This window comes from Ambystoma mexicanum, chromosome 8, assembly GCF_040938575.1.
Source record: "Ambystoma mexicanum isolate Mex_15411 chromosome 8, UKY_AmexF1_1, whole genome shotgun sequence".
Classification (NCBI taxonomy): Eukaryota; Metazoa; Chordata; class Amphibia; order Caudata; family Ambystomatidae; genus Ambystoma; species Ambystoma mexicanum.
In genome coordinates this window covers 458,452,088-458,463,167 of record NC_090929.1, presented here as the reverse complement: position 1 = coordinate 458,463,167, position 11,080 = coordinate 458,452,088, and the positions used below count along the sequence as shown (strand labels likewise).

Below are 11,080 nucleotides of genomic sequence, written 5' to 3'. Positions count from 1 at the left end.
TTCTCTGAGGTGACTCACTACATTCCGCATTAACTTTGTAAAGGCCCAAGGCGCTGATGCTAGACCAAATGTGAGGCATGTGAATTCCCACTTCTAGCCTCCCCACTAGAATTCTAGGAACCTCTGATGTTCTTTCGCTATTGGGATTGTCAAGTAGGCATCTTTGAGGTCTATCCTGACTAGCCAATCTTCCCCCTGTAACACATCCCTCAAGAGACGGATACCCTCCATGTTGAAATGCCTGTATATTATGAATGTGTTCAAACTTCTCAAGTTTATCACTGGTCTCTGCTTCCTTTTGCCCTTGACCAAAAACGTTTTGCTCACAAACCCGTTTGAGGAGTCGGACACTATAACAATGGCACCCTTCTTTTCTAATTCCTCTATCCCTTTGCTTAATAACCTTTCGTCTTCTTCGTTGAACCTTATGGACCTCGGGTATTCTAATTGTACTGGTTCATGCCAGAATTCTAGGTGGAAACCTTGTATCATTTGTTCTACCCAAGCTCTTGATAACTCTCTCCACTGTTCTAAGAACTGTGCTGTTCTCCCCCCTATCGCTGGGGTCCCTGTGTCTACTGGCTGATTGTGTAAAGCTTCGCCCTGTCTCACCTGTGTTTGCCTGCTGGCCTCTGCTATTGCCTCTCCAGCCTCTGCCTCTAACCCTTCCTCTCGACTGAAAGAAGAGGTTGGGTCTGCACTCTTCTTGATTTCTCCAGTGTTTTCTGGTATTGCAGTTGGGCCTGTATGAGGAGAACCGGCTGGCTGAGCAGCCCCTTCCTCTGCCAGCCCTTCCGAAAAACAATAATCGATGTTATAAAAGTGAATGTATTGCATTGTGTGATGATAATAATGTTAAAGAAAATATTATTGTTGTATAACAGTATATGGAAAGTGATTTTCATGCTGATTACCCACCCTTGGGACAGTAGTCTGAAATATGGTTTGTGTTTCAGGTTCTACGGTAGAGAATAAGTCTACTGGATCATAAGGTCAAATTTGTTGGACAGCGTTTACCTGTTGGGACGCAAGGTTGAAGTTTTAGGGCACACAGACAAAGACAGAGGAAGGGCACGGGATTGCGAAGGATGATAAAGAGCTGTCTATGTGGTGATTGGTGGAAATAGTCACATGGTTTTGTTTTTTCATAAACACAAAAGAATGAACTACACTCAAAGACTTTATTGGGAAATGTAGCTTTGGTGGTGTTATTCTTTTATGGTTGAAACTGTTATATTTGAATGTTGCTCGGTTTTCCAGTAAAGGAACAGAAGCATAATCCTTTGCCTCTGTGTCTTTAATAGAATTATGACTTTCTGTAACGTATCAGTGGAAAATGTGAATTCTATTGCCACACAGACAGGACAGTGTGCTGGGCCCGGCAGGAGAACATCACCCACTGGTTCAAGCGAGGAACCTGAACCTGATAGCATGGGCGATTTCAGGAGATCTTGGGCCAAGCCAGGTCTTTCGGGAACAGCTCAAGAATTTGTCAGAGAATCCTGGGCCCTGGGAAGGCTTACAGAGTGGCATGGATCAAATGGAGGGAAGTGCATCCCGTACAAACAGATGTAATTCACGTGAATTTTTTGGCAAGTCAAGCAGCACAATTCAAGGCATGTAGAACAATTAATACTTACAGATCAGCAATATCTGCCGGTCATGAATATGTAGAAGGGAAGCCAGTGGGGGAACAGCCCTTGATCTGTAGATTACTGAAGGGAGTTAGATGCATGAGACCACCGACTCTGAAATATTCACGCCTCTGGGACGTGAGCGTGGTGTTAAGGATGTTAGAGTCTTGGCCGGACCATGAAAATCTATCCAGGAAGGCCCTTTGGGCGAAACTGACTAGGTTATTGTGTTTGATTTCTTATAAGAGAGTGTCGGAGGTCAGAGCTTTGGAGTTGGATAGAAAATCCTTTTCGCCCACAGGAGTTATATTTTATATAGAAAAGAGGACGAAGACGGGGATTAGAACCGTAGAGTATGTGGCTTTCCCAGAAAGATCCAAAGTGTGCCCGGTTAGGTGCCTTAAGGCTTATGAGGTCATTGCTTATGGGGTCATGGCAGAACGAGTCAGACCCGTAGGGGAGTCTCAACTGCTAATAGCGATGAAGAAGCCGTTTAAGGCAGTGGCATCGGCCACGTTAGAAAGATGGGTGAACTAGTGTATGGGATAAGCAGGCATTGATGTGGGTCAGTTCGGAGCTCATTAGACTAGAGGGGTCATGGCATCTACGGCCTTCAAACTAGGAACATGCCTAGAAGATATTTTGAAGGTGGCAGACTGGTCAAATGAAACGACTTTTAAGAATTGTTATTTTAGGCCAGTAGATCAGATAGCTTCGTTGGTGGTAAGCTTTAAACTAGCATAATCAGAGCCTCTGAGTCTTGACATGGAATACAGATTTTCAACACGTTCATTAAAGAAAGTCATGATTCTATTAAAGACTCAGAGGTGAAGGATTATTCCACCCATTCAATAGCTAGAAAATGGTATGAATGATAACAAGATGTTTATCAATGTATTGTGATGATACTGGACATGTCGCGTATTGTTTTTGGTATCTGGTCATTTCATCTAAAGCATTACCATTGAATGCCATTCCGTCGACAAAATTGCATCAAAAAAATATGCATTGAATGCATGTTTTTTCAAGGTAAACGGTTTAGTGTAATTTATAATGGGTTTTAAAGGGTAAAAAATGGGGGGCTGGAGGGTGCCCCCTATTTAAAAAAAAGGAAAAAAACATGCATTCGATGTTAATATTTTCGATGCATTTTTTTTAGATGGAATGGTCATTCGATGGTAAAAATTTGATGGAATGATTCGATGGAATGACCATAAACCATTGTTATTATATGCGATTACCCACTGGTCCAGGAAGATTCGTTTAATTGATGTTATGTATGTTTTGACAGGGGCAGAGGCTAAACCAGCAGCTTTGTGAAGTGATCAGAGCATATGGAAGAGAGAAGACGTCTACCAGTTGGGGCGCAAGTTATCAGTTGTCGATCAGTGGTAGAAAGAGGAGGAACTAAGGAAGTGGAGAGTGTTTATTGAGGGACTGTAGAACGTAATTGAACTGAAAGGATCATGTGGACAAACAGACCTATGAAGCACAAACTATAGATTCACTCATGTTATGTTGGGATATGTAGTTCATTGTTGGTGTTCATTCCGTTTTTTTTTTACTAGGAGAAGAGTAGAACTGAGCATAATCCTTCGCCTCCGAATCTTTAACAGAATCATGACTTTTTTATTAATGTGTTGAAAATCTGTATTTTTGTGACAATCTCCCTCCAAAGTTATGCAGAATTTTGGCATGTATGCTTTGTCAAATTATTATAATCACCTTCTTACTGAATGCGGATACGCGCCACCAAATTCCTATCCGCTGCACTCTCTCTGTCTAATAAACTTAAAGCTCTCTAAGCATTTTCTGTCATCTAATACAATAACTAACCGTAAATGCATCCACAACACTTAACTGGCTGCCGAGCAGCAAAGAAAGAGGAAGGACAGAGGAATGTCAAGGCACATTGGGTTCCAGGATTGGTTCAAAATGTCACGTGGTTTTGGTTGACATTTCAAAATGGACTACACACAGAAAGACTATATCTGGGATATGTAGTTTTTAATGTGTAATATGTGTATATATGGTTTGTAAGTGTTTCAATGCTGCGTGAGTTTAAAGTAAAGAGAGAAAGCATAATATGAGCATGCAGTCTTGACATAGAATTTAAAACAGTTCTTTGTCATTCTTGTCGGGCGCTATTTGTCTAGTTTTGCTAGGTTCTCTTGTGCATTGCTAATAGTCCTTTCTCTTTTCTACAGTTGCCGGGCAGCACTCCTCCCCTATGAGAAGGGCTGGTAGTCCGTTCTCTATGTTTATTGCTACCGGCCAAGCAACCTCTCCTCCTTCATAGTTCCTTATGTGTAGCGTTGACAGAATCTGGGTATAGCAGAGCGACTTCTGTTACTGTCCTGCTTTCCTTTAGCAAGCTGTCCTACGGACCCACATTCCCTCGGCGGTCATGCTGCTAGCGTTGCTGGATCTGCCGGTGGAGCAGCGGATCTTCCTATCGGTGCTGGTCTTCTCTTGGGTCGTCTATCTATGGGAGGCTTACCTCAGCTACCGACAGGTAAGTGGGCACTATGATTTAGAACTGAATCACTGGCAGGTGACGGAGGAGAGCTGGCTCCTTCCTGAAGAGTGGCCTGTTCTGCCACCATTATAGGGTGCGATCATGGTCTCTCTCTTTAACAGCTTTCGTGCTTGCTGCCTGTAAATGACCAAGCTAGCTTTTCTGGGCTGAGTCATATGGAAATATGAAGAATGTCTTTTATTTGTATATCTGTCGTACTGCAAGTCCGTCTTCTAAAGCATGGTATGTCTGACTTTTTTGTGCTGGCTGAATCATAGCTAGCTTGACTTGCGTGGGGGCGTGGATTGCGGGATAGGCGTGGCCTAAAAAAGTACACCGCCCATAGTAAGGTACGCAAACAAATATATAAATGCATGTAACCATTCATGTATTTGTATGCGTACTGGTTTGTCTCCTTTTCAAGCATTCCTCTGTTCCACACGCTTCATCCATTCTAACTATTTCATCCACACCATTCACTTCGTTCACCCCTCATGCATTATGTCCATTTCAGAAGTTTAAATCTCTTTACTGTTTCCGTATGATTTATTCTTATTAACCACTTCACTGCTTTGATCTAGTTTAGTTCTGTTTGTCCTTCTAGTTTATAATGAGGGTTATTAGCTGTCAATTTCTCGGATCAGGTAGTTTGTTGGGTTGGTGTCATTGAGATGATGTTAGTCTGTTTGGGTTAGTTGGTTGGTTTTGGGGGAAGAGCCAGGTTTTCAGCAGTTTGCGGAAAGGCGTTAAGTCCTCAGTTAGGCAGATTTGGGGTGGGAGTGAGTTCCACAGCGTGGGGGCCAAGCATGAGAATGATGATACGCCTAAGCTGACTGAGTTTGTCTTAGGTATGATTAGGAGGCCGGCTGAGCTTGATTTTAGGGTGCGTGGGGGGTGATAGGCTTTTAGCTTGTCTTGAAGATATTGAGGTCCGGTTTTGTGCAGTGCTCGATGTGAGATGCATAAGGTTTTGAAAGTCACCCTTCGGACTACCGGGAGCCAGTGCAGCGTCTTAAGGGCTGGGGAGATGTGGCCTCTTGGGCCGAGTGCAAGTAGCATTTTGGCTGCTGCGTTTTGTGCCCTTTGGAGTTTATTCAGTTGGTACGTGTGTACTCCAAGGTATAGGGGGTTTGCGTAGTCCAGTCTTGATATAACGATTGATTGGACCGCGGAGAGATATGGAAAGATGCGCCTAAGGGTTTTAAGGTGGTAGTGGCAGGACTTTGAGACGTTGTTGACTTGGCGCGAGAGTGCTAGGTCAGAGTCAAGGGTGCATCCAAGATTTTTCACTGAGTTGGAGGGGGTCGGTGAGTTGCCCATGTCGGATGGCCAGGATAGTGGGTGCGGAAGAAGTTCGGAGTTGCCACATACCATGATTTCTGTTTTGGAGGGGTTTAACAAGAGTTGGCTTTGGGTCATCCAGAGTTCTATGTCAAGGAGGCAGGAGGTCAGGTCGGGGGTTGGGTTTTGAGTTCAGGAGTTTTAGAAAGAGTGTCGTCGGCGTAGTTGTAACACAGGATGTTGTGTGAACGAATTATTGGTGGGAGGGTGATCAAGTACAGATTGAACAGGAGGGCGGGTAGGCAAGCTCCTTGTGGGACTCCTGTGTCGACTGGTCGGGCTTGGGAGGTATAGGTGGAAATTATCGTTATTTGGTACCTATCTTTGAGGAATGAAGCTATCCATTTAAGAGCGGTTCCACAAATTCTTAGGGAGTGGATGCGGTCTAGGAGGATTGAGTGATTGTGTCAAAGGCGGCGGATAGGTCGAGAAGGATTAGTGCGGCGCATCCCGCGGAGTCTGCCGTCATTTTAAGGTCATCCCAGATTGAGGTTAGGGTGGTTTCAGTTCCATGACGGGCTCTGAAACCTGATTGTGCGGGGTCTAGGAGGTTGTTGGCTTCGACAAAGGCATTTAGTTGGGAGAAGGCGGGTCGGTCAATGAGTTTAGCAAGGAACCTGGTGTTTGAGATGGGGTGGTAGTTTTTGGGCTCGAGAGGGTCGAGGGAAGGTTTTTTAATTGGAGGTTTGACATGAACCGTTTTGAATGCGTCGGGAAAGATACCAGAGGAAAGGGAGGCATTTATGATGGATCTTGCGTGTTCTCCTGCGCAGGTGGAAGCGAACATTTCTTTGAGGGTTGTGACTGGGCAAGGGTCCAGCGGAGAGCCAGATGGTTTGCGGGCAGATAGAAGTTTGAGAAATTGCTCTGTTGATATTGGACTAAAGGATTCAAACGTTGGTTGCGTAGTGGTCGCAGCTGGTGGGCTGTCCGGTATGGGAGGAGTATTGCCTGGTGGATGTAGGAGGGCCAGTTTGGTGGCTAGAGTATGAGTTCTTTCGAGAGCCGTGGTGTAAAAGTGGAGGGAGAGTGAGTCGCACAGTGATTGTGAGGGGGTCGGGACGGTCGTGGTGCAAGCCGGTTTGGTGAATTCATAGATGATTTTGTGGAGTTCTTTGCTTGGGTTTTTGCAGTTCAGGATTCGGGAGCTGTAGTGGGTCTTTTTTGCTTTCCGGATTTCGGCCTTGTACTGGTAAAGGTGTCGGGCCAAGGTGGCTCTGCTCTCCTAGGTTTTGTCTTTCTGCCATTTGCGTTCTAGGTATTTATATAGTTGTTTAGTGTTCTTCAACTCAGGAGTGAACCATCGCAGAAGAGGCCGCGGCGGGTTGATGGTTTGCAAGGGGGTGTGAGCCGCATCAGAGATGCGTTGAGCCATGAGTCGAAGGCGTCAGGGATTAGTTGTTTATTGGGACGGCAGGTAGGTGGTGGAGACTGGAGGAGTGCGTAGGCTAGGTCCGGGACGATTTAGTTTTTTCCAGCATATGCGTAGATTCGGAGGTTCAGATTCGAGTACGGGAAGGGGGTTGGGTGAGCGAATGGCGAAAGAGAGAATGAAATGATTGGACCAGATGATAGGGTTGGGGGGGTTTACATGCATCCGGGTGTTGGAGATGGGTGTTGGAGCTAAAGATGGCATCAAGAGTGTGTCCTTTATATTGAGTCGGGCCATTTATGTGGAGTTGGAGGTTAATTGCGTCTAAACGTCAACCAGAGAGTGTGTCATAGGGTTGGTGGGGATGTCGAGCCATATGTTGAAGTCTCCAAGAAGGGTGAGGTTGGGATGGTTTAGTTGAAGGGTGGCAATAGAGTCGTAGAGGTTGTTTGCGAATTGTCTATCTTAGCCAGGGGGCCTGTAGATTATTAGGAAGCTGTGTGAGAGCGATGGGGAGAGGGATAGTTTAACGAGGAGAGATTTGCAGGAAGGAATGGAAGGTTGGTTGTCGATGATTGAGGCGTAGAAGAGAGATTTGAAGACAAATGCTACTCCCCCTCCTCTAGAGGGACGGTTCAGTGGGATGAGGGAGTAGTCGGCGGGGGTGGGGGGGTGAGGGTGTGGGGGGGTGACGGGAAGGCTTCATTAGCGATTGGAGCAAAGTCGTCAGAGAACCAAGTTTTGGTGATGAAAACCAGGTCTGGTTTGTCAGAGGTGAGGAGGTCAAAGATGCAGTGTCTGTTTTTTGCTACGGATCGGGCATTAAATAGGATGCAGTTCACATCGGTAGGCGAGGTTGGCCTCGGAGCTGGAGGGGAGGGGGTGGTGGTGGCGGAGAGAGTGGAAGCTGGGAAGGGAGAGGGGGAGGGTGGTCGATGACCGATGGGAATAGTGGGCAAGCAGAAAAGTTGGCGGGCTTCGGCCGGTATTGGGTGGCTGCGTGTGTTCGGATGATCGGGATTGGCTCGGGGGATTTGAAGGTGGGGTGTGGGCGGTTAGGAGTTGCAGTTGATGAGAAATCGAGGGAGAGGGGTTTCAGGAAGGGTGAAGCTACGGGGGAAGGAGGAAGGAGGTGATTGGTGGAATGAGGTGGTGGGTCGAGACAGGGGAGGCGAAGAGTGCTGAGAGATTGAGGGGGACCAGGTACGTTTCCTCTTTAGTTTCTTTGCTGCGATTAGAGTGTCGGAGAGGGTAGGAGGGTCAGAAGGGGATGCGGCTTCGGTTCTTGCTTGGGCTAGGCGTGCAGTTTTTAGGGAGGGGAAAGGGTGCGGACGGGAGGGAAGGTGGCAGGGGTTTGTGGGCAAGGCGGGGGTGGATGATTGCAGGGTGGGGTGTGCCTGGTATGATAATGGGGGGAGCGGGCATGGTTAACGTTGGCTGGTCGGTGGTGGGGTTCGGGGGAAGAGTGGTCTTAGGGTGGTTTGCTCGCCATCGTGCCCTTCTGGCTTGGTGTTTGGAGAGGGGAATGGTAGGGAATGCGAAGGAGGGTGGGATGATTTGGGAAGGAGGGTTGGGGGAAGGCAGATCGGGGAGTGGGGGCGGTCCACGGTGGATGTTTCCGACAAACTCTGGTGGAGTGGGTGCAGTCATGCTTGGAACGAGCTGTTAGGTGTAGATTCAAGTGCAATTTACCGTTTATTGGACTTTATTTACGTTCCACGAAGGCGGGTGATATTATTCACCTATTTCTAGGTTTTGGTGTACTATTTGTACTAGCCTGCAGATATTAGGCCGTTTTGAGGTGTAGCTAGACCTCAGGATATGCCAATTAGGCGGCCTATTTAGTTGAAGCTACAGCGCAGTTACGCTGTTCGGAAGGCTTTCTTCTAGTTAGCTGGAATACAGGTAAGCTATTAGGCGAAATGTAGCAACACCCCAGGTATGGTTTTAGTTTGGACCTTTAGGTGGAATTTTAGGAGGGCTTCCTAATTGTAGTTCTAAATTCAGTGGGGGCACGCTTTTAGGCACACTTCCAAGTTCAATTTGCACAGAGATGATATTAGACTATAAGGTGCGCTTCAGGATTCAACTGTACACAGAGATGATGTTAGGCTATTATGTACTATTAGGGTACACTTCTAAATTCAACTGTACACAGACGGTATCAGGTCTACCTCCTAGATTCAAATTTTGTATAGATGGGATATTAGACACAGTTCTAGATTCTACATTACACAGATGATATTAGACTATTAGGTGGACTTCTAGATAACATTTTGTATAGGGATGATATTGGGTCTATCTCTAGATTCACTTTTGTATAGAGGGGATATTAGACTATTAGGCACATTTCTAGATTCTACATTACACAGGTATACTATTAGCTATACTTCTAACTTAGATTTTGCGCAGTCTTAGACTTACTTAGACTAAATTGAACTAAGCGCAGAGAGACAATTCTGGACACGAGTCAGTTCAGTTAGGGCACGCTAATAGGCACACTTCTCTCAATTAAACTTTATACAGGGAGGGTATTAGGCATGATTCTAAAATCAGCTTTGCACAGAGAAGTTATTAGGGAAATTAGTTGGTTCTCGCCAATATTGTGGTGGGACCGTGGGGTGGGGAGGGCCCTGGCTGTCCACGGCCCACTTAATAAAGCACTGTGTACTGCTCCCATTTAAATCAATCACGTTTCATAGATACCAACTTCTCACTGTAGGCTCGAGGGTAGCTTATGCGTTGCTCATACTCCTGTGGCCCAAAGTCCAAACATTGGCATAGCTCCGCCCACCGCACTAAAGGACAAATGTGATTTTAACCCACCAACTTGAGGAACAGCATTTTCGGGGAACACACTATATGACTTGCAGTAAATACAAATTTGATACAGAGAGAGCAAAGGAGTTTTCAAGGAGGGATGTGACAATAGCCTACTTGAAAGAAGGTGCAGTGTAGAGGCCAGTGTGGAATTGAGGAGGATGCCCCCTCCAGATCAGGGTGGAAATGTTGAAGATGATGGGGACGGGGCAGGGTTCAATTGGAGATCCAGAAGTTTCGGCAGAGTCGTGGATCTTGAGTAACTGACTTTGGGAGCAGATTTAAAGACAGGAGTTAGGGTGGAGGAGGGGCACTTGGTAAAGCAAATTTTGTAGTGTAGCAAATGGTGGACATTTTGTTGACGAAGAAGGGAATGTTCTTCAAAGAATGCATCAAGCATGTGGTGATGTAGGAATTGAGAGTTTCGAATAGGATTTAGTTGGAAGCATCAGATCATGGCGGTGCAGAATGAATGCCCTTTTGAGGTATTATCTGTTTTTTTTTGTACGCTGTTGTATGGGAGAGGTAGGCAGGTTTTGCAGGAGGGTTGTAAGCGGCAAACGTGTTGCAGGGAGTGAAGATACTGTTTGGAGTGGAGGACGTTTGGCAGTAAACCATTTGGTAGCATTTTTCTTAAACAATGCTGGATCTGTTTGGGAGGGTAAATTGCATACCTGGCATTGATGTTTTGCATGAAGAAGTTTGATTCAGGAATGTTGTGTTTGTTGACCCAAAGTTAATTCCCCTATAATGATTACATTGGAGTTGAAGAAAGTTAGGCAATATTGGCTGTGAAGGTGGTGTTGAACGTAGAGCGCAGAAAGCAAATGATGACGAGGAATGTGATGTTAATGGAGAAGCAGCAATTTAGTAGCAGCCTTACAAATTTCAAGTTGCAGATTATTAGTTGGATACATAAAGTAACTCGCCACCTGTTTGTTGGCCAAATAGATATAGCACTCCATTTCATACTCGCCAAGTGCCGATTATCAGTAGCCGTCGGGTAGTGGCGAGTGCACATTTTGAGGCCTGGTATTGGCGTATGTTTGGAGAGAGTAGCACGGAGTGTCCCTTTGTGATTGAAGGTGAGGTTACCAATCCAACTCCCAACCATTTTTTCTGGAGAATGTTTTGGTCTGGTGGCAACCTCTCTATAATGGTGCGTTTGCTGGTTTCTATGAGCCAAGCGTTGGCTAACGTAGATGGGGTTTATGATTTAGGGGAGCTGGGAGCTATTTAGCTCCCACTTGTGGCCTAGAAGATCCTGGTTACCTTGATACCAAGAGCTATAAGGAGCTAGTTTTTGCTCCTTCGGCCAACTGATGCTGAACAAACCTACCTCTCTGCGACATTAACTCTGTACGCTTGGGACAATCTATAAATGAGTTTTAGGAC

The 11,080-nt window shown here is 45.9% G+C and overlaps 1 protein-coding gene across 1 annotated transcript in view; it reads left to right on the top strand.

Annotated features, from left to right (window-relative positions):
- Positions 1-3,887: 3,887 nt before the first annotated feature.
- ZMPSTE24 (zinc metallopeptidase STE24) overlaps positions 3,888-11,080 on the top strand; it is a 413,896-nt gene continuing 406,703 nt past the window's right edge. The window contains exon 1 of the mRNA XM_069610066.1: positions 3,888-4,149. Within this exon, the coding sequence (XP_069466167.1) occupies positions 4,042-4,149 (108 nt within the window). The 5' untranslated portion in view covers positions 3,888-4,041. The remainder of the gene's footprint in view (positions 4,150-11,080) is intronic.